This window comes from Haplochromis burtoni, unplaced genomic scaffold, assembly GCF_018398535.1.
Source record: "Haplochromis burtoni strain Fernald_Lab_line unplaced genomic scaffold, NCSU_Asbu1 Contig_9, whole genome shotgun sequence".
In the NCBI taxonomy this organism is placed as follows: domain Eukaryota; kingdom Metazoa; phylum Chordata; class Actinopteri; order Cichliformes; family Cichlidae; genus Haplochromis; species Haplochromis burtoni.
In genome coordinates this window covers 4442693-4468831 of record NW_024582370.1, presented here as the reverse complement: position 1 = coordinate 4468831, position 26139 = coordinate 4442693, and the positions used below count along the sequence as shown (strand labels likewise).

General features: G+C 42.0%; 2 protein-coding genes across 2 annotated transcripts; one reads left to right on the top strand and one right to left on the bottom strand.

The window, feature by feature from the left end:
* The first annotated feature begins 4411 nt into the window (after positions 1–4411).
* Positions 4412–13269, top strand: LOC102288923 (PPARGC1 and ESRR induced regulator, muscle 1). The gene is made up of 4 exons (XM_005914941.2): positions 4412–4919; positions 5235–8893; positions 11214–11330; positions 11497–13269. The coding sequence occupies exons 2-4, from the start codon at positions 5251–5253 to the stop codon at positions 11625–11627; spliced, it is 3891 nt and encodes a 1296-aa protein (XP_005915003.1). The 5' UTR covers positions 4412–4919; positions 5235–5250; the 3' UTR covers positions 11628–13269.
* Positions 13270–13364: 95 nt separating this feature from the next.
* plekhn1 (pleckstrin homology domain containing, family N member 1) lies at positions 13365–26139 on the bottom strand. Its single transcript, XM_042228477.1, has 16 exons — positions 25930–26139; positions 24175–24265; positions 23844–24005; positions 22959–23039; positions 22198–22288; positions 20314–20447; positions 19666–19815; positions 18472–18552; positions 18287–18362; positions 17889–18034; positions 17438–17590; positions 16538–16780; positions 15962–16117; positions 15355–15600; positions 15078–15138; positions 13365–14234 (listed from the first exon to the last, which is right to left on the bottom strand). The coding sequence occupies exons 1-16, from the start codon at positions 26001–26003 to the stop codon at positions 14050–14052; spliced, it is 2130 nt and encodes a 709-aa protein (XP_042084411.1). The 5' UTR covers positions 26004–26139; the 3' UTR covers positions 13365–14049.

The following is a 26139-nucleotide window of genomic DNA, read 5'->3' as shown; positions in this document are numbered from 1 at the left end:
TTCTGTTAACTTTTTCCCCAACTTCACTGTTTTTTTCTCTGTCCACCAGCCTCGTCCGTTATGGTTGTAATAATCCAAAATAAAAAATCCCAATAAAGTTCTAATAGATTTTGACTAACGAAGGCCATAATACTCCACTTGTGAAAGTAAATCTGTTTGACATTTTTCGGCCTTCAGGCATCACTTCTGATTGCTACATATACAAATAAAATGATCAGGTATAACATTACAACCACTGGCAGGTGAAGTGAACAACAGTGATTATCTCTTCATCATGGCACCTGTTAGTGGGTGGAATATATCAGGGAGCTATTGAACATTTTGTCCTCAAAGTTGATGTGTTAGAAGAAGAAAAAAAGTGTAAGGATTTGAATGAGTTTGACAAGGAACATGTTGGAATAGCTAAACAACTGGATCAAAACATTTCCAAAACTGCAGCTGTTGTGGGGTGTTCCCAGTCTGCAGTGTTCAGCATCTATCAAAACTGGTCCAAGGAAAGAAAAGTAGTAAAGTAGCGACAAGGTCATTGGAGGCCAAGGCTCAATGATGAACGTGGGGAGCAAAGGCTGGCCTGTGTGTCCAATCCAACAGATGAACTACTTTTGCTCAAACTGATGAAAAAAGTTTATACTGGTTCTCAAAGAAAGGTGTCAGAATACACAGAGCTGCGGACCAGTCAGGGTGTCCATGCTGACCCCTGTACATCGCTGAAAGCACCAACAATGGGCACATGAGCATTTGTGTGGGTCATTTACCTGGGGAACACCTGGCACCAGAATGCACTAAAGGATGAGTGTGACACTTTGGACAGTGTACTGCTGGGACACTTTTGGTCCTGCCATCTATATGGATGTTACTTTGAAATAAACCACCTACCTAAGGATTGCTTAAGACCTGTTTCATAGAAATAGTATTCCCCGATGGCGTCTTTCAGCAGGATAATGCACCCAGGATAATGGCACAAATAGTTTGAGGAGCACAACAATGAGTTTGAGGCCTTGGCTTGGCTTCCAAATTCCTCAGATTTCAATCCAATCGAGATTCTGTGGAATGTGCTGGACAAGCAAGTCCGATCCACAGAGGCCCCACCTCACATCTTACAGGACTTAAAGGATCTGTTACTAATATCTTGGGGCCACAGACCCCAGCACACCTTCAGGCGTCTAGTGGAGTCCATGCCTCCGCGGGTCAGGACACAACACAATATTAGACAGGTGGTCATAATGTTATGCCTGGGTGTATTGTGAAGGCTTGTTTATTCCTAACGATACTGACAGGGAGAGAAAAATCATTTGGGAATTGTTCTTTTTCTAAATTATCAGTAAAGACTTGTCATCATTAGTCAGTACATTCAGCTGCAATAAGGTTACATTCAACATCTGTTAATCTGAGATTAACAGCAGATAATGAGATTGGGCCTGATCGGTTATCTTGGTATCTCTTAGTGTTGGGAATATTTTGACAGCAAGGATGTTCCCGTAATCACGTTGTTATTACTGAGTCCTGCTGATAGCTGTAAACAAAGGCTCAAGGCCTCCTCAGGTAAGACATCCTCGCCTTTTTAGCAGTTTGGCCACAACCAAACACAAATATTTTAGAAATCTGCCAATGATGTGTGTAAATCTAAAAACGGTGCTCTTATTTTTGTTTTCATACCCAAATTTGAGCTGGCACTCTGAGAGTTTTATCAAGCACACCATTCAACCACTACAACCAAATAAATAACTGTAATTTGGCATCATAATCAAAAAATACTAATGTGCTTTGCAATTTTCTGATTTTTCTAAAACAGTATATTTAAAAATTCATGGATAACAGAAATAATTGTATTTTAGTATATAATATAATATAATTTCAGTTAGAAAGCTTGGTGGAATTACTGAAACATAAACTTTACATTGATTTACAGTGCCTTACATTAATTAGTAAGGCACTGTAAATCAACACCATCAATAAAGTCACTTACATCCTTTCTTTTTTCTCTCACTCCCACCCTGTCCTAATCTTTTACTTATTTTGCCTTCCTCGTTTCCTCCCTTCCTTCTTTCTCTGCCATTTCCCCCTGTCTCTTCCCATTAATGACCTAAATATTTACAGTTCCAGTTGTAAAGCCCCTTTGTTGTGGAAGAAGCCTTTGTTAATGGCAAGCTAATACTAGGACTTTAATATGAACCAATAGGTGATTCCGCAGAAGGAGAGGATTCAAACACTGGACACAGAAGTCAGAAAAAATGTTCAAAAAGCAAATGTTTGGTCAGGAATCGATGTACACATGCAGACAGTAAGATAAAGCTTCATGAGGAGAATAATCAAAAAGCACAAGGAAACAATAAAAGACAACAACAAAAAATACAAACCTGGAAAAGATATTTGGAATGCAAACTAGGAAAGAAATCACAAGGAGTGCGAACTGGAAAGCTGTGTAAAGAGGTTGATCGTGTAAAGCAGGGGTGTAAAACATCGCTGGACTGTTTTGTAAATGTGAAAAGGGGCATAGACTTTAGACTTTAACCTTATTTTCTAATGTTTTACAACTTTTCTACCAATGAAGGCCTCCCCCACGGCCATTCATGCTACACCAACGTAACAGATAAACAGTTAAATTAGAGAAAAGTTACTGTGCTAAAGTAATTCTGTTTTTGTTTGTGTGTTTGTTTTTTACAGTAGTAGATTTCAGAATTCTGTCAATTAAATAAAATGCTTTTTAATTACAGGACAGTGTGAGCAATGAGTTGCAAAAATGTTCTGTAATTTTAGACATTTATTTCTTACACCTTAAGCCCAAAGAGTCATGCTGACAGATTTCTTCTTTTTGTTACAGCAATGTTTCTTTGTTATGTAGAAAAACTGAAAATGTAAGAAAAAAAATGTATGAGAAACTGTTCATTCGCTAAAATTCCAATAAAAATTTAACTTAAAATTTTTCATAGTGTCGTCCTTCCCTGTGTTGTATGGTAGTAAAGCATAAGACACCAGCAAATGCCTGTTGAGCAGAATTGGGCAAAATCTTACTGACAATTAACATTCACTCAAAGTTAATCACCCTAAATCCAGCCCTAAAGACACCCTCCAAACCAAATGATAACACGATGCAAATAAGCCCATCTAAAACACTGCAACGAAGAAATAGGCTTTATGTTGGAAGGAACACACAAAAAATCACGACAAAGGAAACAGAACTTGTCTTCACTATTAGACAGGTGAGGTTAAAACAAAGATTGAAATGTAAATTATCTAATGACACAAGGACTGCTTGCAGTCTCTAATTTAACTGTACTGCTAAATTTCAATAAGCTAATTGAGGTCTCATAATTAAAAATTCTCTTATCAGAAGGAAACAGGAAATATCTGGTTACTTAACGTACACCCGCTAACATTCCTCACAGACTTTGGGTTATATTGATGTACTAGCATCATGCAGCCCAGCACATCCCAAAAGTGAGCTATTGGATTGAGATGCGGTGACTGTGGAGGCCATTTGAGTCCAGTGAACTCTCTGTCATGTTCAAGGAACCAGTTTGAGATGATCGGAGCTTTATGACATGTCAGAAGATGAGTACACTGCAGTCACAAAAGGATGGACATGGTCAACAACAATACTCAGACAGGATGTTGAATTTAAAGCATGAAAGTTTCCCCCACACTATCTCATCACTGCTGCCAGTCTAAACTGTTAACACAATGCATGATGCATCCACGCTTTCATGTTGTTTATGCCAAGCTCTGAAACCACCATCTGAATGTTGCAGCAGAAATCGAGACTCGTGAGAGCAGACAACATTTGTCCAATCTTCTCCAATTTTGGTGAACCTGTGTGAGTTGTACTCTCGGTTTCCTGTTCTTAGTTGGGAGGAGTGACACCTGGTGTGGTCTTCTGCTGCTGTAGCTCATCTGCTTCAAAGTTTGATTCAGAGATGCTCTTCTGTGTATGCTGTGTTTGCATGTTGTTGTTGCTGCTGTTGTCTACATGTTTGAATGCATTTAGATGCTGCCATGTGATTGGCTGATTCGATATTTACATCAGTCATCAGATGAACAGTTTATATTAACATGCCATAACCTGACAGACAATAAATGACCTGGACACACACATGTGCTTGTATGTAACACCTAATTATTTATTAAGACTATTTAAATTGAAGTTAATCAGTGTATGGATTGGTCTGTGTATTTTTCACTAAATTGTGTTTTGATCCTTTGGCATTGTTTTTAGAATAAAGCACCTTTATTTATTTTCTTAAACATCTTTATATTTTTTTTTTTATTTCCTCAGATAACGCAATCTTATTTTTTTCTTTGTATTTCTGATTTTCAGCCTCAGAAGAGTCACAAATGACGTCTAAGTCATTTGTGCCACTTTCTTCCGTCTGTCTTTCTGGCTCGCCTTAGCTGGAAACATTGCATGGGAAAGTTTCATATTGGCTGTCACCCCATGATGTCACAACAGTGAGGTATCAGCTGACTGACACACGCCTCACATGACACCCATATCTGCTGAGGGACCTCTTTTATAGCTGCTCCCAGCCACTCCGGCTACTTGCTGAGGTTTAAGCACACTTATTTGACCAAAAGTCAGGATTAATAATAAAACATACGTAACTTTAATTAAATATGCCAAGAGTTTTTCTGCTAATTAAACAACAGTAACATTAAAGCTACTCTAAAAGCAGATTAGCAGTTTGCCAGGGGAGAATCTATTTAAAGTTCAGAAATGTTATACCTCTGTTAGAGATGGCGGCTGTGAGAACACTGCGTGTATTACGTGATCAGAAGCACCGCTCTATATTTATCAGATCATGGGGCTTGCCTTGTCGCATGCTCACATGCAAGAACACCTACCAGAGGACGTACAGCATGGTGCTGCAGAGACTTCCTTGACCTTCATCTCCTGTAGAGCAGGACAGCTTGAATCAGGACAGGTAGGAACCATGTTTGGATGTAAAAGTACAACAAAACAGCTAAAACACATAAACATTTGAATTCTATATGCTGTAATTTTAATGTAAGTAAGTTGTAAGTTGTGGCATTTTAGTTTTATGATTTGCATTGCAATTTAAATTGTGGATTGAAAATGACGCGCACTTAAAATTCATATCCTTGTATTTTTATGAGCAGCTTTATTAATGAGTTGATTTGAGATTAGAGTTTGCTAGTCATCCTGACAAGATCTGTAAATGTTAATATTACCTGATAACAAGGGTTTTACTTGACAGCTCTTTTAATTGATTTTGCAGGTTTTGTTGAAGCAAAATGGAAGAGTTTGAATACAGTGTGGAAATCTGTGACCGTGACTGGGAGCGCTTCTTTGCAGAGTGCGAGGAGTGTAATCTGCTTCCTCCATCGCTAGCAGGTCTCGAAGATTCGGGGATGAGTGACATTGATGACACGGGGTCTGTTCTTGCCATGAGGGCTCAGAGAGTCGATCTAACCGCAGGCTTTTCTGAGACTGACCGCCCTATCGATGGGCCGCCACACTGTGAGGGCTCTCCTGTGGAACACTACCTCAGCAAACACGGCATAGGAGGGATGGAGAGCGTCCTCTCGGGCAGCGAGGAGGATATCCACCTGCAGTCCGTCAATATGTTTTTTGAAAGGCTGAAAAGTCTGACAGAGCCTGAGCCAAGCCGAGTGAACTTTGGAAAAAACAGTGAGGCAATGCAAGAGATGGAGCGGTGCAGCGAAGGGCAGCAGGCCAGTAGAGATGCACTGCCAAAAAACATCCAAAAGTTAAACTTTCTGCCTGCCAGGGGTGAAACAGCAGTTGGCAAAGAGAGCGAGAGGCCTGTCGACACCATCAGAAAGACATACACACTGAGAAAAGTGCACTCTGAGCCCAGCATTTCCTTGCAACATGCAGCCAGTAACTCAGTACTCAACACTAACAAATCAACTGAAACTGAGTTATTCATCAGAGAGGAAGCCTGCACAGAACCCAGAGTCAGCGACGTACAGCAGTGGAATCGTGACTCACTGTGCACGGCCGTCTGCTCAGTGACCACACCAAACAAGGTGCAGACATGCGCACTTCTACATGACTTTAAAGAGGAAGAATTGTTGAAACACCTCTGTAAAAAGTGTGCCACTGATTTAGCCAGTGATTTGGACGTGGCAAATATTAAAAGGCAGGAAGACCAAACCCCTATTATTTCACAGTCAGACACAGCATGTTCAAACAAAGCAGTGATCCAAGAATCTCCGTCTGCTTCCATGAAGAGGAAGAGGAGAAAGAAGAGACGGCTCAGTGTGGAGCAAAGCGAAGGTGGGCACGAGAGGCAGGTTTTAGTCAAGCCGAGCGACTCGGAGGAGGAGCAGTGCGCGTCAAAAGCAGGAACAGGTCTCTGCTTTTCTGAGGATATCAAGTCGTTTTATTTAAACGAACCACAGAAAAATCTCACATCTCTTCTAACACCATATTCAATGACCAGCAGCAGTTTCCCGGTGATTATATCCTCTAATCCTCCATGTGATAGTCAGCACCAATATTTGTCAGAGAGCGTGGGCAGGCAGAGGAGGAGTACAGATACATCCGACAATAATTCAGCAAACAATAGCTCAGCGACCACACTGAGTCAAACTGATGACAGTGCAACGTCTGCACCAAACAGCAGTGCTACTGTGGCAACAAACTCAGAGGTTTGCAGCGAGTCGAAGGAAGAAAAATCAGCTGGACTGAAAATGTATCCTAAACTGCCAGTTTTAATGACAGTAGGTGAATATGGTAAACCAGACATGGGCAGAGAAAGTCAGAGCGGGGACATAAAAGTCGAGGGGCTTCACTCCGTCACTTCACCTGAAAATGAACAGAATCTCACATCTGCTGTAGAGGTCAAAGCAGTAACTCATAGTCTTTTATCGAGCTCAGAGTCAAATGCTACTTCTGTGGAAGTCGGCCAAAATGACAGACAACCCGCCGCTAAGTCAGTCCTGGCTGTGGAGGCTGGAAATTCTGGCGGGGACGAGCCCACACTGTGTCCCAGTGAGGCTGAGCCCCAACAACAGCTGGAAAAGGAGTTTCACAACACGGACCAATATAGCGGCACAATGGCAAACACCGACTATTCTCCACCTACAGCCTCGACTTTAAAAGGCTTGCTCACAAAACCTCTGCAATTAAAAACTTCTGCCTGCAAAGTTATCAGCGCTCAATTTACATCTGATAGTTTTAATCCCTCGCCCGATGAAAGCTTTCTGTCTAAAAGTTCACCCTGTATAGGTGTGAATACAGAGCGTCCTCTTGAGGTTCACACCTCACCCAAATTAGATATTTCAGAGAAAAGCAGAGAAACACTAGCGGCATCACAGATAACAAGCAAGAGTCGAGCAGGAACCAAATCACCCGTGTCTGAAGATGTACTAACAAGTCTTTCAGATATCACAAATGTATCATCCTGCGGTACTCTGAACACAGAGTCACGGTCAAATGGAAATATCAGAGACATGCCAGCAAGTTTCTGTTCATCTGTCAGCGAGCAAGAGTCTGGAGGTCATGGAGGAAAAAAGGGGGACGAGAAATCTGGACTCAAGAGCCCAGACTCAGTGTGCGAGTTGTTGGGAAAAGCGGAAGATGCCATCTTGGTACCCGAAGCTGAATGTAAACCTGAACGGGTGCTGAATCCAGTGTTTGCTATGTCTTCCTTTTGGAGTGAGATGGAGAAGCTGACAATAAACGACATTCTGGGTTTGAGAATGATCAGTAAAGCTGCTCCACCCAGCTCCCTCCCACCGTTACAGGAAAACGAGGAGATGGCAGATTCAGGCTTTTTCACTCAAATAGACGAGTCCACACCCGAGCAAACGACCGAGGACGCCTCTGGTTTCCCCGATGCTGTAGAATCATGTTTTAATCCTAATAGCGCGGCCAATTTTTCCCCTTCACAAAGTGTTTTATGGGAGAGTGAAGCAGCCCACGTGAGCCAAAGTGCTGATATTTACCCTAAAAATGTGATGCTGACATCTGTGAGTGACACTTCTCGACCTTTCCTCTCAGAAAAGGCTGAAAAGTCCCTCCGAAAGATTTCCAAAAATATCAGCGTGCACAACTTACGTGCACTCGAGTCTGAGTCATTTAGCTACACGCAGAAATGTGAAACTTTACAAACAGTAGATGAAGGAGAATCTCAGAAAGCAGAGTATGTCTTGCCTAAGCAAGACAAAGGCACAGATCCTCTGCCTTCCTCTCTGACAGACAGTTACAGCATCTCTCTCATAGATATATTTCAGTACTTCTTTGGAGGGAAACAAACTGCTCCCAGCCAACCAGCTGCAGATAACTTAACCACCTTCTACGATGACGGGAATTCAGTCCCTGAAACGTATGATCATTTTTTCTCTGAGTTCGACACAGAAAACTTCTTCTATCCGCTCATCGCAACTGAAGATGAGACCAAAGACAAGCCAGTTCCTATCTTTTCCAGCTCTCGCTCAGCTAACAGAAACTTCCAGTTCCCGGAAGCTTATGATTATTTCTTTGCCTCATCATCCTCATCTGACGAGTCGGAATCCGATGAAGAGGATAACACCGGTCCTGTCAGGGTATTTACCAGGTTCAGCCGCAAGGCGAGCTCATCTCGTATTTCTAAAGACATGTATGATGATTTCTTTGCAGAGAACAACCTCAGACAAAACTTCTTCTGGAAAACAACATTCTCCTTCAGGAACATAGATTTTTCAGCATCTACAGTCCAAAACCAGGCGTCGCACTCTCTGTCTCTCGTACCTGCGAGGCAAAGGGGCGGTTCTCATGCAAGGACAGTTTCTTCTCTGAATGCACTGGGAAATGAAGACGTGATGTTTCCTGATCCACTGCTCTACCACTTTGAGGACAGGGTATTCAGCCAACTAGCACAGCAGCCTTTCAGATACGAAGACCTGCAGACGGCCGTTTCAAATCCAAGTAAGTCCACTTTAACACAACGATGCACACAGTAACCGTGGAAATGCGTTAGGTTATGAGATTCATTGCAATGTGCAGTGGTCGAATCTTCAGTATGTATCCTGGATTTCAGACATAACAGTTTGGAGTGGTTTGATTTAAAAAAGTAAAGAGATGAGATCTCAGTAGCATCTTCACTGAAATTCCAAGTAAATTATTCAATTTGCCTTTATTTTTTTTAAGAAGTTGAAAGGGAAAAAAGACAGAAAATGCATTTTCCCCTCATTCATTCTTTATATTCTCCCAGCTTAACCAAAGAAACCCATCTGATTTTACAAACATGTCCACGTATCAGATAGGGGTCTAAATTTGTCATCGTTGCACAAAGCAGCACTCAGTTGCTTTCAAATCTTAAAATGACCTGTGATCAGAGATGGGCAGTAACGCGTTACTTGTAACGTGTTACTGTAATCCGATTACTTTTTTCAAGCAACGAGTAAAGTAAGGGATTACTATTGCAAAAACAGTAATTAGATTACCGTTACTTTCCCGTAGGAACGCTGCGTTACTGCGTTACTAAAACCGTGATTTTTTGCGAGAATGTCTCATGACAGTGACGTAAGCGAGTGCGACGTTCATGTGTGCAGATCAACAATGGATAATATATCGAGTGGGAGAGAGTATGAGCGTGCAGCGTTTAAAGCGTGGAAGTACTGACCTTATTTGAGTTTGATTCCATAAAAAGTGACAAAAACATTAGTCGTCCGTGGGAAGAAAACTTCTTTTTACAGCGAAAAAAACCCCTAAACTTCCAAACAAGCACCGAGTGCGCTACGACGTAATGGGAAACTCACAGAGAAACTCCGGATTCTTCCACTGACCGCTGCGCACACCTGCACCAGGGTAAACCTCCGCCTACCCACTCCTGCTTTACAGGTGAAAATAGAGCAAAAGGACCGCTAGTCTTTGATTTTATTTATTTTCTGCTGTGTTTTACTTGCATCTACTTGAAAGAGTGAGTGAAAACACAAAATATATATATATATATTTTATGTGCTGGAATGTGCTTAAATATTAAACAAATTTCTTCCAGTCAGAGAATGTTGCATATAATTAAATTTTAAAGTTAAAAAATTAAAAGATTAAAACTAATAAAACAAGTTTTAAAAAGAGACTTTTCCATTTGATTACATTTTGTATGATGGATTATGCAGAAAAAGTAGAATTGGGCTGAAAGATCTGTTGCTTTATCACCTATTCAGGTTGTAAATCGTGTTTTTTAAAAGTAACTAAGTAACTAAGTAATTAATTACCTTTGAAAATAAGTAATCGGTAAAGTAACGGGATTACTTTTTTGGGGAAGTAATCAGTAATTAGTTACTGATTACTTTTTTCAAGTAACTTGACCAACACTGCCTGTGATCAGCCAAAATCTCCTGAACACGGCAGAAAACACAGCTCGGAGGAGGTGAAAGGAGTCCAGTTGTCTTCTGAACACTTCACCTACAGTATGCTGGACCTGATATTGTTTTCCACTCCAGCCTCAATGGAAAAGTGAAAAAAATTCTGTATTACAGTATCTTAGAGTGACACACTTAAACTTAAAAAATATGTTTTGAAGAGCAAGATGAAGACTGCTCTAACTGTATGAACCTGTCCAACAGATTGCATCTCTGTGAGGCCTCCAGACAAAAAACCAAAACTAATAGACTATTTTTGATTAAATCAGGTTTAGTTAAGCTCTTTTTTGTTTTCCTCACATGTGGACGACTGTAACGTTGGACATGTCCACTGCTCAGTCAGCTGTTACAGTCCTGACTGGGACAGATTCTCTTTCCTCAGCTGTCACACGATCCGTACTGGACTGCAGGCACGCAGGAGTGAAGCTAAGGGGAATGGTAGTACGTGATAAGTTGACTTCACTCAATGAGCGTCATATCTGAGCTCTAAGCCGGCTGTAATTGTGTTTGGCTGTGAAGGAAATGAAATTACCTCATATTTATTCATGAGTCTTTATGTGTAAATCCCTCTCCTCCTCCAATGCATTTAATTAATATGCTATATGATATCTGAGCTCTTTTGCTTACCCATGAGGGTTATCTTTAAGGTCATAAATACTCACTAGATATATATATACTTATATACTCCTAGAAATGATACTGTCTGCAGGTGTTTCGAGGTTTACTGGGGCACTGTGTGAGAGCAGAGGAAGGCCAAACTTAGTGGGATTTTATTTACAGCTGCCAAACACAAATGGATTTCTCTGTACATGGTTGTTCCCTTCTTGTGTGTTGCATTTGCACGAACAGCTTACCCACTCAAAACATTTCTGTCTTTGAAGGGTTGGATGCCCCGTTCCTGCCGCTCAAACAGTCAGACATGTGTCTGGTTTGCATTGCGTTTGCCTCGTGGGTGCTGAAGACTGCAAATCCACAAGTCGGAGATGCTTGGAAGGCTGGTACGTGTGCAGCATCAGGGTGTTTAATACCACAGAAAATTTCCTTTTTAAAGACTGAAATTACAAAATGGTTCTTATTAAGTGACTGCGCTTCAAGTCCTGACACACTGAAACTTGGATTTTAGCAACAGGATTACTCACTTTTTCACTTGCATTTTCCACACAGTTCTGCTGGCCAATGTAAGTGCCCTGTCAGCCATTCGATACCTGCGTAAGTACGTCAAAGCGGAGGCGGCCGGCTGTGAAACGAAACTGCACCGCAGGGCGCTGCCTGCTCCTTCACCTCTCGGCCTCTAAATATGTCGAGGCTGAAGTGATCCATCTTTTCCAGAAAGTCCGCGGCGGATTGTTGAAACACGTTTGCACTGTGATTACTGATCTTACGTCTCACTGAGCTTTCCAGAGAAAGTGTTTATTTTAAGAGCAGTTATTTAACTTGAGTGAAACTTTAACATCCGAAAGTGTTCAGAAAAAAAAAATGAAACGACCAAAGGCAAGATGAGGCAAGCTCATCTGACTGAAAGAAGGCTTTAGAAAAATCAGATGCATAAGTATGTGTGAAGCAAGCTTGGAGGTGATGAGTGATACGTGGATTAGTGTGAGAGACTGTAGAGATTCAGGAGAAATTTACACAAACCTGTTTCCATTACATGACTTTTGGTAGCAGATGCTTCTATTTAAATCAACCAAACTTTTAAAATATTCTTACTCACAGTTATTGTATTTTACAGATTTGCCACTGTAACCGCTCCCATTCAGAAGCATAATTTATTTAAGGGGGACAGCATTCTGTGCCAGTATCAGTTATATGTATATTATGTGTATGGTATTTTATGTTAATGACAGAGATCTGTATACTGTTGTCATATGTTGCACTGAGCTGTGGATGTTGATGATAATGGCAGTGATGCCTTTCAGTTGAACTAAAGTAAACAGTGTAGGTTGTGTGCTGTGTGTGTTATTGAAAAAGCAGACGTGCACGCAAACCTTTCTAAACACTAGATGGCGACATAAACTCATGTAACTGGACGCAGCTGTGTGATTTACAATGTCTTTCTTCCCTAGAATAAACAAAATACTGCCGATAAATCAGTACAGAAATATAAGACTAAGCTTATATCACAATATATTTTAATATACTGTTTAAATTTAAAGAGTTTAAAAGTTTGGTCAATATTGTTGGTATTCAAAGAGCACTCTGTCAAGACGTTTTGTTCAGCAGGGGGCAACACTGGACCATAAACTCCAAGTGTTTCAAAGTTCTCTTGATTTTTCAAAGGAATCTTTTTGTTGTTGTTGTTTGTTGAGCCAGTTAACACTGACTTATGAATCATTTGAGAATGAAAAAGCTGCCTAACAGTAATGAATCACTGTTGTGTCTGCGCGTGACAGACAACTTAGCAAATAGCTTTAAATTGTATCTTCAGGCACTTTGTTACTAGCAGAAATCTAGTTTCTCATAGCTTACAATCATTTTATTAATTCAATCCAGGAAAAATACTAAAGAAAAGACAGATATAAAATAGTATTTTTGCACCAACTAAGGTGGATTTTCATACAAAATACTGACTTTTAAAACTGGTTATAATTGTACAACTCTAACCCTGAAACTCTTGTTTTTAAATCATTTACTGTATTTCCATATGCCTGCATGTTTCAGTCAATTGCACCACATTTTGCTACAAGATGTAAAGAAATTAGAGAGGTCACATGATTTTTCCAAAGCACTGTACAATCTATTAATCACAGGTAAACTGTTGTTTATTATTTGCCTACATGGAAACTAAATGGTGTCTTACTAGACTTTGAAAGAGGCACCTGGTGAGCTAGTGTGTGCAGACTGCAGAAAATATAAGGTTTGCATAAAAAGACTTGTTTTATTCTTACACTGTTATTTTTCTCACGTTCTAATATAAACCAATCCTTCACCACTCACTATTAATTTTAGTTAAAGCCAAGACACTTTGACAAATTATTACCTTTAAAGTGTTCCTATTACTATATGCAGAAGAGGACAAAACAGACACAATATACTGAAACTTTTAACACTTTTATTTCCAAATATAAATAAGCACCTCAAACAAAAATGAAAAAAAGCCACAGAGGTATCAGTACTGTGCACCTCTGATATTATTATTATTATTATTAAGTCAATATTAGTCAGTTACAGCCACATCTATTTGCCTTGACAGTATAGCACAATAAAATAAAAAGTGTACAAGATTTACAAAAATATACATATATTCTTTACTATAACAAGCCCTGATGGAATGCTTTAATAACATTACACATTACAGTATAATATGAAATGAACAGCCTGTTTGAAAAACCTATAAATATTTTTTTTAAAAAGAAACTGGGTTTGCTACAGATAAAACCAATGACAGTGCACTTACAGCATATAGCAGATTTAGAAAATATTATTCAAGCTACACAGTATATATATACAGCATCCTCTACTGTCTCCTTCCACAAATGCTACATATTAAACAGACAACTGAAGCCTTTGTTTGCCACCTCCATAACGTTTTGCTTCATCCCGTCATTCCTCTGCTCAACTGCCCGACGTCTAACAAAGCAGTTCCTGGGATTTGTTGGTTCCTACTGTACACAGTGGGACCAGCACGATGCTTGCTGTGCTTGCCGGCTTTTATTATCCCCCTGATAGAGATCTGTTGTTTGCACACGTCCAGACGAGCGCCGGGCCATCCTTTTTGTTTTATGACCATCTCTGTGGTGTTGCCATGGCACCAAGCCCTCTGGCCCCGAAGTCTAATCCTGTCCAGTCTGTTGAAATTCCAGCCGTTGGCTGGATCATTCCTGTATCACAGTCGAACTCCCAAATGTTGTCATAGTCTACTTCCTGGTCATCTGGTTCTGCGGGTTCGAGGTATGAATTGCGACCTATAAGAATTGAAGACGATTAACATACTTGTAGTTTCACACAGCAAAAAGCAAACCTCACCCTGTTTAAGTAAACTTGGAAACAGTCCCAAAGTAATTATGGTGTTATTGTCCCAAAATATGGTCTTACTGTAAAAACCAGTAGAGCTGCATAATCCCTGCTGCACCACCTTCACTTGTTATTTATGGTCAATAGTAAAAAACGTGCAGCCCGTCAAATAAAATCACCTGGTAAAATCATGTTTACTAGTTTATCTGGATAATCAGATAATCTGGACTGATCAGAGAAATCCTAGTCTTGTTTCATCAATGATAGCAGAGCCTGTGTGAGCAGTTGTGTGCTGTCAGTCACAGTGGGGTTATAAATCCAATCTGTTGAGCAGTGTTCTCTTACACTGAGCTTCGCCCTGTTGGGACAACTGCACCAGCATATTTAGAGCGACACTAAGCTCTAATTCACTGGCACATTTGCACATTTCCTACACCTTCAAATCTGCAACCTTTAACCTTCCGTCTACCTGCTGACAGACCCGGGAGTTTAATCACACCAAAGTGCGCACAGTGTTGAATTTACAGTGTGGTTGGAGCGTGGCCAATGTTGTGTGTTCTTTTAGGCACACAGGCTCACAGTGCTGACTTTTATAGCTCAAACTTTGAGATTGGAGATTTCAAAGAGTCTCCATTGTTTCTCCACGAAGAAAAAAAAGGGCTCTGTATCTTTATTCACAGGATGAAATGAAAACATTTCCTATCTGGGCTAGGAGCACAAAAATGACACGCAGGCGTTCTAAACATAAAAGGAATGTTTTATTTGGCTATTGATTGCATGCCTTTAATTCTTACCTGGTGAGTAACCATAATGCATCTGAGCAGGCTTTCTGGCAGAGCTCGACGGGTGAAGTATCTGTCAGCAGATGTGAAAACAGAGACAGTTACTTCCTGTGATCAGTTACAACAAACATCCTCATGATTTCTTAAAAATGTGTGTTTCTTCTGAACCTGTTTAAATATCACCTGCAGCACACTTGCTGTGCTACCATACAGTTTATCATTTCACTCTGCACTACTGCATTCCAGAAACCGGAGTGTCCTGGGAGATGAGTATCTCTGTGCCTCTCACCTGCTCTTGCATTTGACCTGGCACAGGCAGCAGCTTTAGCCTCGACACAGCCTCTGCTCTCTGTTGCGCTTGGTTCTCAGGTGTGTCCATCTCCAGGTCCAGAGCGTGGCCCTGGGAGTTGGTCAGGACCAGGCTTCTCCTGCCGCGTCCACCCATAGGAGGGTCGTGGAGCTGGAAGGAGGAGGGCAGCATCTGGGGTTCCTGGTGGTGGTACTGCTGTTGATTCAGCTGTTGCCAGAGCCGCGGCTAAGAAACAAAGAAATAAGATGTGCATTTTTAGCACAAAAGTTGCAACATTCCTCAGTTACAGTGGACAGTAAATGTATCCAATAAAATAAATGATGACTTCATAAAGAGGAATAGTGCAGTAAAACTGAATATTTTACTGCACTAGTAAATTAGGCCAAACTAAAATTATTAAATGACTGGTTGGCTAAATCACAATTTAAAACGTTTAAACTTCTATAGAAGATTTGACATGCTCTAAAAAAAGAGTTATCATATGACCAAATACTCATGTGTTTATGGGTGTTTGCACTGCTTGATATCAGACAGGCTGTGCAGGTGTAAATTGAACCTGTGGATCCAGTATCATTGGCCCACTTACCACTGGCCTGGCCTCTTCCAAGGAGTAGATTTCGGGGGTGCAGGGCTCATCGTAGAGAGGCGATAAGGGTTGTCGTGGGGCACACATATCCGAGTGGCGCTGGGAGATGTCAAGGGAGTACTTCAGGGATGTCTGAGGAGTGCTCCAGCTGTTAGACTGGAGAGGATTCAAACAGAGGCAGGAGTTAGCTTTACATTAAGGAGAAATTTCCTTGCATTTGTAACAATAGACACAGGAAGTAGAAAAATCAACTAATCCACAATTAGTTGTAAGTGTTACAGTGTGATTGTGTCTTTGTGAGTTATTCCAGATCTGCACCAGTGGAGCAGTAGAGTGCACCAGACTGGCTTAAGCTCTGTTTATAAACTCTAAGAGAGATTTCATTCCTTGCATCTTTGATTAAATTGATCTTTCAACCAGCCTAAGTGGCAGTGTTACTCCATTTGTTAACACCATATGCATGTCTCAGTCTATTGCCTGGTGTCTATTTAGGTTACTGCACACATGACACGTAAAATACGTCAGCGGTCTCAAAGGGAATATTCGGTTATCGAGTTAGACGCCAGACTGAATTACCTTGACAAGTGGAGCTTTCTCCAACCGCTGCGGGCTGGCCCGGTGCTGGGCAGAGTAGGGTATGCTGTAGAGCTGAGACAGCTTGGAGCTCTCTGCAGGCTGGAGGTAGGAGCTGTGCTGAGGGGATGAGTAGCGCACCGACAAAGGTCGTAGGTCACGCTCGGGCCTCGTGTGGGAAGATATGCTATTGCTTCTGCTGCCTAGCTGGGCAGTCTCAGTCGAAGAAGGACGGCTGGAACTGTACTGTAAGGACAACACACCCAAAGGACAAAAGTCAGCCAAGAACTGGAGCTTTAGATCACATGTGCCAGCACAGACTGTCTCTTTAGCTTCTGTTTGCTCGTGTTTTTAGCAAACAGTGTCATGTAAGTGTGAGAGAAAAATGTCTCTGTTTAATTTGTGCCTTAGATCTGAAGCTGAACACTAGCATCTGGGCGTGCAGCACGCTCTGCTTTAGCTAATTGGATAGGCAGGCAGCTTACAGGACCCGCCCCCCCTTTCCTGGAGGAGTTTGGTCAAATGTCCTGATAATGCAGAATGATTAGGAAACTGCTGAAGCAGAAGCTAAAGGTCTCTTATGACTCCAAATCTAGAGTTTTCGCAGATAGGCATCATTTGAGTGAAAATGACTTTGTTCTGTTTTTCCTTTTCTTTGCTGAAGGCCTGAGGATCAGCACCGGAGCCTTTGTAACAGGAGCACTTTGGTCTCTACACCTTGCTTAATAATTAACTTTGTGAAAGAAAGCATCTGGTTGCTCAGCTCCAACAAAACAAACACAGGCTTTTTTTTTTTTCACAACTCTGACCATATTTATATCTGTGCAAATATTGGTGCGTGCGATTAAGTTTATTAGATCACTTGAACACTCATGATTGAGAAGTAGCACACAGCCGACTTACACAACGAGGCTCGGAGTACCCAGGGGTGAGAGGGTTCTCGTCAAGAATTGGGAACTGAAGGTTTCGGGATCCTCGTCCACTTGGGGGCTGGCTAGACTTAACAGACTCCATTCTTCCTTGGCTGTGTCCACTCCACCTGTCAAACTGAGGGGCCTGGAGATTAAAGGGCACAAAGCACGCATTAAATATGTAAAGCAAGCGACTGTGAATAAATCTTTCAGACTTTGGTCATGTCTAGACCTACAGTAAATTGTTAAATTGGTAACACAGTAGCAAAAATAGAGGAAGTCAAGTATATAATCATGCTGAGTGTTAGTTTACAAAAGAGGCAAGGCCAGACTCATACTTTAATTCACTCCACCCATATTTTCACAAGAGATAGCTCTCTTAATAGCAGCTGTGGTCAGTTTAATTATGTTTGTCCCCTGAAAGCAAGGAAAGCAGGCCTCACCTCTGTCTTCGTCGGGGTGTAGATGATGTCATAGACGGGAGGCGGGGGGCTGAGAACAGGCACGTCAGCAGCTTTGAACTGCTGGATCCAGTCGCAGAACTCGGTCCTGTCCAGACAGGACACCACTATGGGGTTGATCATCTTGCCTGGGAAGAGAGGAGGGGAGGACAAAGCCTGTCATTCGGTCCACTTGCTCACTGGAATGTGCTATAGCAAGATTGTCATTCAGCAGGGATAAAACCAGCTCATTCATATGGGGGGGGGGTTACACTCTGTGACGCTAGCAGATTCATGGAAAAGGGCACTTAGCACAAAAACATGCATAAGAATGCAGGCTCATTAAAGTCTCTTTAACATGGATATGACTAAAGAGCAGTGCACTGATTCACAGTGTTTACCTTCAATCATGAAGGTGTTGGGCTTGATGTCTTGACAGGGCGTGGTCACTGTAATCATGTTGAGCGGAAGTTTTCCCTGCAATTGTATAGCAACAGGTTAACACAACTTTCTCGTGCACACTCTTAATATGTCGGATGCATTGAGCCTGTGACTCATTTGAACATCAGAAAGGGGTCAACCTCACCTTATAGAAGAGCCCGTCGTTCTCCTCTGATAGGATGATCAGGGTCGATGGGTACATCACCAGCAGCCTGTCATTCTGCTCCTGAGGACAGAGAGATTTATGAAGCGTGTGGTTTTCTTCTGCTGAGAATTTATATTATTTTTCAACCAGAAGCAACATTTTTGCATACAGTTTCCCAATTTTGTATATCTTGTTTACATATTTTACCATGTGTGCCTTTCACTTGATTTGTATGTATGCCTCCTGTTTGTATATATTTCCCCTGTGTACTGTTTATTCCTGGTGTTTTAATATTTACATTTTATTCCTGCACTTGATTGTTGGGTTTTCTCTGTATTGTTCTCCGTTGGGTCTTTTACCTTACTTCTGAAGGTAAGAAGGCAAGCCCTGATAACTCAAGCAGTGATAAGATACGAATAACCTCCGGTGCAAACACAACCACAAGACCTGTGCGAACGTTAACAAAACCAGCGACATTATCTTTTAATACGGCGCTGTGAGAGGTACACTTTAAATCTCAGTAGGATCTCCACTCAGAACCAGTTAGTGGGGGGATTTAAAGGTGCGGCAGAGGGACGGTTTATGTTTCCACTCTCACTCTCTCTCTCTCTCGGAGGGCGTGTCTGGATAGACAGCTGACATTCCAGCTGTGAGGTGAGTCGAGTCACTGCGTGAGCCCAGCAAATGCCTCTCACACACCCAGGCCCTAAATCTCAAGCACTTCAATGGGACTGCCGATTTTTTCCCACAGAAAATAAACTGCAGAGATCCACGCAAGTTGTGTCATGACTACTGTTTTTATTATTGGCTGCTAAACGAAGCCCTGTTTGCGGTACTTTTTTTTTTTTGTCTTCTTGTATGTTTTTCAGGAGCAACCAGGTTGCAGGTGTCTCGCACTGCTGGTGCACCATGACAGGAAACAAAAAGGAGCTGAAGGACATTATATACACATATAGACTCCACCCTTTTCATTCACTCCTTACATTTTGTTGAGCTGATGTTTGTGTTTGTGTTGCGCAATGTGAAAACTATGTGAGTCACCTAGATTAAGGGCTGATGTTATCCTGACTATAATCATGGGAAAAATTCTCAGAGTTTGAAAACATGAATGTATCATTTGTTACCGTCTGTACAGTATTAGGCAAGTGACCCATAGCAGTGATTCAGTCTTGATAAGAAGCAGAGGTGACGTACCAGGCAGGGCAGGTGCTGCAGTCGCACCTTAGTGACATAGGTGATGGTGCCCAGGCTGTCTCGCTGTGAGCCTTCCCACTCGTGGATTGGCTCTCTGTTGATGGAATTTCTCAGCTCCTCTCTTCCCTCGAGAGAGTTGTCCTTGTTGAGCTACACGAGTGAGTACACAAGAGATGAGTTAGGCGAGTCGGATCATCACCTGAGTAAATAAGAAAAGCTCGGCTTTTCCTGAAACATAATCGTGTTCGTCTGCTTTCCTTCCCCGGCTTGTACGCCAACACAGTTTTAAAGAACTCATGACTCTGTTTCTTTTCTCTTTTTTTTCGTGATACATCCACATTCACGTGTTTTATCAACTAATTCCCCACCTGTGGGTGTAGAGTCAGCACTTTACCCCTGCACAGATGTGAGGGTTAGTTTGATGTAGGCCATGATGCGGTCAAGGCCACTCCCTAGTATCGAAGCCTCAGGGAGAGCCAGCAGTGAGTGACCCACTTGACTCACCTACATCTACACGCACGCACCCATCCTGTTTTATGAGCCAGGACTGAAGCCAAAGTATTTTCTGGCTAATTCAATGTGTGACTTAAGAACACACACACACACATACAGAGGCCAAAAAACCACAGGCGAGGCTGATGAACTTACTCTCACTCTAGTGTAGTTTTCTGGTGACGTTGCATTTCCTCCATTAGCTTCAATGTTTTCTCTGAGCAGCCCAAACCACATGTCCATTTCTTCTTGGTTGGCGAAGTAGACGATGATGGGATTCAAGCTGACGCCTGCAGGATGTAAAAGGTCACAGGTCAAAAATGTAAACCGCTTCCTCTTTCTAAGCCCTTTTTTTTTTATCTCACAGTGGCAGATTATTCATGTCCACAGTCTGCCTGCTTTGATGTTGTGAGGCGTTATGTAATAAGGGCCATAAATATGAACACATGTTCAGGACAGACAACCACATGTAAGACCTATGTTGGAAAAACCCCTCTGACCTGCTGTGTTTGGTATTTAAGGATTGTAGGAGATTTTCCTTCCCACACAGTGCTTATCCAGAAGGAATGAACAGGACCTGGGGTGAATAGATCTGGAATCTCCCTCTACCTATCAGTCCCACACATACCACAGATAACCAGCACAGATAGGTCGTCTATTTCATTCCTGTCCACTGGCTTTTTACTGTAATCGTCTGGAACCGTGAACCTGTTGACTGCTCCCTTAATAAGCAGCTCGTCTGGAGTCTTGTGTTGACTTTCTTTTCACTGCAGGTCTTAATTTTAGACCGTGACCACAGCACTCCCTAAAACTTAAAGTTATCTTTTTCACTCCCTCAAATCTTTCCTCTTTTTTTTTTAAGTTCGAGCAACGCGAACATTACGAAAACGTCTCTCCCGGCTTTCAGTCAGTCAGGTCATTGACTGTTGTTGAAAATGTGCCACAATAAACATCTTGCGTTCACAGCTACATCTGTAAAAGCTTCCAGGAATTTTTACACATCCTCTTGTGTTGCTTTTGCACAGTCACCCTTCTAAGTCATCGACAGCGCATTTTCGACTCAGTGAGAGGAAGACGTCGGCCTCCCTCAGAGAGCCGATGTACATCAGCTCTCCCTTTTTGACTCAGAACTTCCTCACGCTTCCTCCAAATGTTTCCGGGCAGCTGTGCCCTGGGGAAGGTTAATGAAGTTTAAAACCGACCAATAAAAAACAACAGTGTTGAATAACAGGCTTGATCTGGGAAATTGCGAAACCAAAAGCGTGAAAGAGCAACACCGGAGAATGTCAATATTCTGGCAGCAGATATAAAAGTCCAGTCCACTTCTCTTGTTTTTATTTCCTGTGCTATTACAAGAGCTACGTAGCCACAACAGCTTTTTGTGAGTTTAATTTAAAAAAAACTTTCGGATGCTTTTTTTTTCTTGCCCATTCAAAGTTCAAAAGCTAAGTGGCATTTCAGCAAGCCTTAACCTGAGCAGTTTTTGGAAAGTGGCACCACAGATTATAGGCGGTGACAAGATTAACAGCGGTAGCTGGGCTTTTCTGCTCAACAGCTGGGCCGGCTGAAGTGCACCTGTTGTCTAACAAGCGGGGTCTTTAAGGCCAGTTTGGCCCCCCCTGACCGAAGGCGGAGGGGGCTCAGCTCTGGTTCATCTCGGTTTTGAGAGGAGGTGAAGAGGTGAGAGGGATTGCGGGACCTTTGAATCCCCAGAATGTGATAACAGTGGAACTGCTGCAGTCTGGAAATAGTGGGGGGGGTTTTCTTTTCTAAAGAGAGGAGAATTTTTACTTTGATCTATAACTGATGAGGCGGTTCGACACAGCTGACCACACAACAGAAGATTAAAACAATAAATAAAAATTGTGTCAGTCTGTCTCATCATCAAAAAGAGCCATCCGCAGCTCTACGTCATACATTTTCAGTCTAAGTGATCAATTACCTAAATTCCACAAAGCCAAAGAAACAAAACAGCATTATTGGATACCACGGCACAATGCCAGCAACCACTTGTGTCCTTTCTACTGAAGTCAAACATACCGTTTATTTGAAAGGCGAATTCCTGGGGTTGGCTGTGATTGCAGTTCTGCTGCAGGCTGCAGATAGTGAGCTCTTTCAACGGAAGAGTCCCCTGCACATAAACAGTAAAACAACTTCAGTCATGGCGCTTTTCACTCATTTCACTTTGCAACTTGTTCTCTAATGTGTGCCTTTCTCTTATTTTTATAGCATATATTTCTTTCGTTTTGTGTTTATTCCTGCTGTGTACTATTGATAATGACCCACAATTTCGTTGTGCATGCACAATGACAATAAAGAGCTATTCTATTCTCTGCACTTGCACACAAACATTCATAAACTACAAACCGTTCACTGCATCGTCATCAGAGCTGCTATATGATCTGTTTGAGCCATCTGTTCAGCTCTAGTTCTTAACCAAAAATTATTCACCATGACAGTGAGGTCAGTCTTGGAAGCCAATGATGTATTCATGTCTGACTTCCATTTTCCGTCCTCTATAAACCTGACTAATACTCCACACAGGTGCTTAGCTGTCTCTTTTAGAGAAGGGGTTTAATTGGCGGTAGCTACTGATGATTAATGGCTGCTCACGTTTTATGAGGCAGGTGAAGACACGTAATCATACCTTCTGTTTACCAACAAAGTGCTGGTTGACAGGGGGATCTATGTCAGAGCGTATGATGAAATGACAATCTTTTTTTTTTTTACATCTAACCTGAAATCGTGAGGATTTAAAGGAAGGGATTGTTGATAAGGTTGCTTGAATTTTGAAAACTCACCTGGTATGTCAGTCCGGTTGTGTTGTTGGAAACAAAATGAAGGTGTGTCTGGAACAGATCCAGGTAGCAGTCGTGTATATCCTGAAGAGACAGTAAGAGAAGATGAGCCAAATGTGCCGTGTAGTAAAATCTATCCCACCTGTGAGGATTACTGTTCTGCATTAAAACTGCAATCTCCGGTTGCAGGTAAATGAAGCTGTGTATGCATAAAGGCCCGTGCGGAGGCGCACGTTATTACTGTTTATTTTGTATCACACCATCTTACTCAAGCGTTTTCCTCTGATTCACTGAGTGCCCACCGTCTTGTTACAGTATTATTTTGCTCTTTACTGCACAGTATGTTCTTTTCCCACCGTGACGTCATTGCTTCAATTAATTTTTTTTACGCTTATTGACAGAGCTGTTGTGTCACAACTTTGACAAATTGCAGTTCCCACCGCGAGGAGCCAGCAAGTCCTCTATCTGTGCCTGGGATCAGACACACTCTCTCTGTACCCTGAGGTTTTCTCATGAAGCTGTTGCACAACCACAGCCTATGCAAGCATGTCCGAACACAGGCTGCGGTTCTCTTTTTGGAAAACGTATTGGATCTTTCGCAGCCAACCAGTGCGTCAAAGCCGGCAGCGAGTTTCATTGTGTTTGGTGGCTGCAGCCACATCCTGTTAATCTCCACCTGTTTTGTTTTTTTGTTTTTTCGGCTTCTGACACTCACTGGGTTCGCACAGGGATGACTGGCATGATGTGTCACCATAGGCTTGGCCATTGTTGGACATGACTTTAACCGCAACGAGGTAGTTGCAGTATAATCTTTGTTTTCTGTTACAGCTGTGTTCCTGACATTGCGACACAGGTCATTTAAAAAAAAAGGTGCTTTGCTGCTCTTACCTGACAGTGGAGGAAGCGAAAACGAACTTTGGAGCTGTGAATCATCCGTCCATAATTCTTCACATTGATGCTGCTCTTCTTCCAGCCGCTGATCGGGTCGTAAGCAAACGGAGGATCCCATTTGATGTTTTCTATCGTCTGCAGATCTTTAGGGGACATTTCCTGCAACCAACAAGTCACAATATTAGTTCGGGCATGTCAGCAGTAAAGCAGTCAGACCTGAATTTAAAGTCAGAAAGATTGGCACAGGGCTTGAAAACCACAGCCGAGCAGTTCTGTTTGGCATGTAGATGAATGACGTTATGTTTTCAGAGCTGATGGAGGTACGTACCTTCCTCGGGGTGACAGTGCAGAGGATATTTATGATGCTGTTGGACTTCTCCTGTCCCTCCTGGGGATTATACTTGCGAAACAAGCGACTGCTGTCATGAGAAAGGAAAACTATGTGTTAATACTCACTCTCCAGGGTTTACCACCTAATCCATGTTTAGCTGTTTGGTTTATTTCCCAATCAACTTCACGCCTATAAGGATTCCAATATAGTCTCCTATGTACAGTTAGTGAAATAACCTAAATCTAATGTTTGTTATAGCAAAGCTTTTCCTTCCAAAGTCACACTTTAGTTTAAATCACGTTGTCTGTCTCCTAAATCAATCAGCATCCACATGCCTGGCTCCCACTCTGTCAGTGCCAGCCCTTTAAATGATAAGAACAACTGAGTCTTGTGTTTGTGATAGCGAGGATATCCACAGGGAAAAATCAGCATTCAATGTCTCTCTTTGTTTTGCATGACCCTCATCTATTACCATTTGTGTCACATCTTCACGAGGAAGCTCCCACACTGCAAAGATAAGGCTTTAGAGACTGCTTTTACAGCTTCCCCTTGTAGTTTATCTGCTTATCTGTACATATGTGTGCCAGTGTCCTCAGTTTAACAACGCAGGCTTTTGTTTTTATGCTGGGAATCAAGGGTTGTCCGTCCAGGAAGTCCATGTGCAGAATTAATTATTTATTAGTGCCTATTGAACAATAAAAAAAAAAAAAACTTTCTAAAATGCATTTATGCGCAGTGAAGAAGAAATATAATGGTCCTACATTGTGATGTAATCTGCATCTGCAAGGTGGCAGAGGAATGTGTTGTAGATAATAGACAGGTAGTGGACTTGCACACCCAACATTCTCCAAGTCACTGCTGTGGCATTCAGCACCATTCACTCCCCTTTTCTTCAGGGAATACCTGAGCCTGGCCTGATTCTCCAACACAAAGAGGTTGTACGGTAACAGAAAAATGGAACACTGACTGTATTGTTCATCCTGATCCAATGATCCTGCCTGGAAGGTGTATCACTGTCCAAGTTTGAGCCGCTGAGCTTTTAAAACCAACGGTCTTTTTAGGGTCGCAATGCTCATCTTTTTATTTAAAAAAAAACTTTAAAGCTACATGAGATGTTTAACCAAACTACATCCTGAATCGTTAGTCAGAAGATGAAGAATAGAAGCAGTGGTGAATTAGAACCAGATGTGATGGTCTAGCAAGGCTGAATCAAGGGTAACATGCCCAGGCATATAATCCTGGGGGATTAAAAGAAAACCAGGTGGAAAACCAAGTGTAAGCCAGCCATCTCCATAGTCACATAGTCATGTACTAACTTAGCAGACTAAACCTTATCATTTAAGAATAACAGCTCAAAATTAATCACGTTAATACTCAAGTCTGGATTGGTTTTTGTGTGTGTGTTCATCTTTTGGAGGGAAAACAGAGTAATCGACAGCTGGCAGATCATCTTCACAGAGATGCAAAGAGGAGGCAAATGGTAACTGGATCATTGACACCGTTGGCCAGACGGACAGGCTGCTCAGGCACGACTCCGGGACTATTCTGGATTATGATCCTGAACCTGGCCCCACAAAATGCACAACCTCTGTGTAACCCCACTTCTCAAACCCTCAAGAAATACCGAGAATACCTTCCGGTTGAAAGCCAGTGTCTAAAATAACAATCTGCTGTCAAGGGCATGACATGTGCTCTGTTTACACACCGACACAAGTACAGTATGAACACCCGGAGAGATTGAATAGTTCTTACCTGTTTCTGCGTATGAAACTCTTGCTGGAGAATCTGAAGTTGTGCTGGGGGACACATGACATACTGCTCCCCATGCTGCTTTCCTGTGTCGGGCTCTGCGCCTCTGTGTAGATACGCTGTAAACTCCCTGTGTGATGGATGAGTCTAATCCAGACGTGTGGTGCGCTCACTGCTGAAGTCAGACTTGTACTGAGGCAGAAGTAGGGAGGG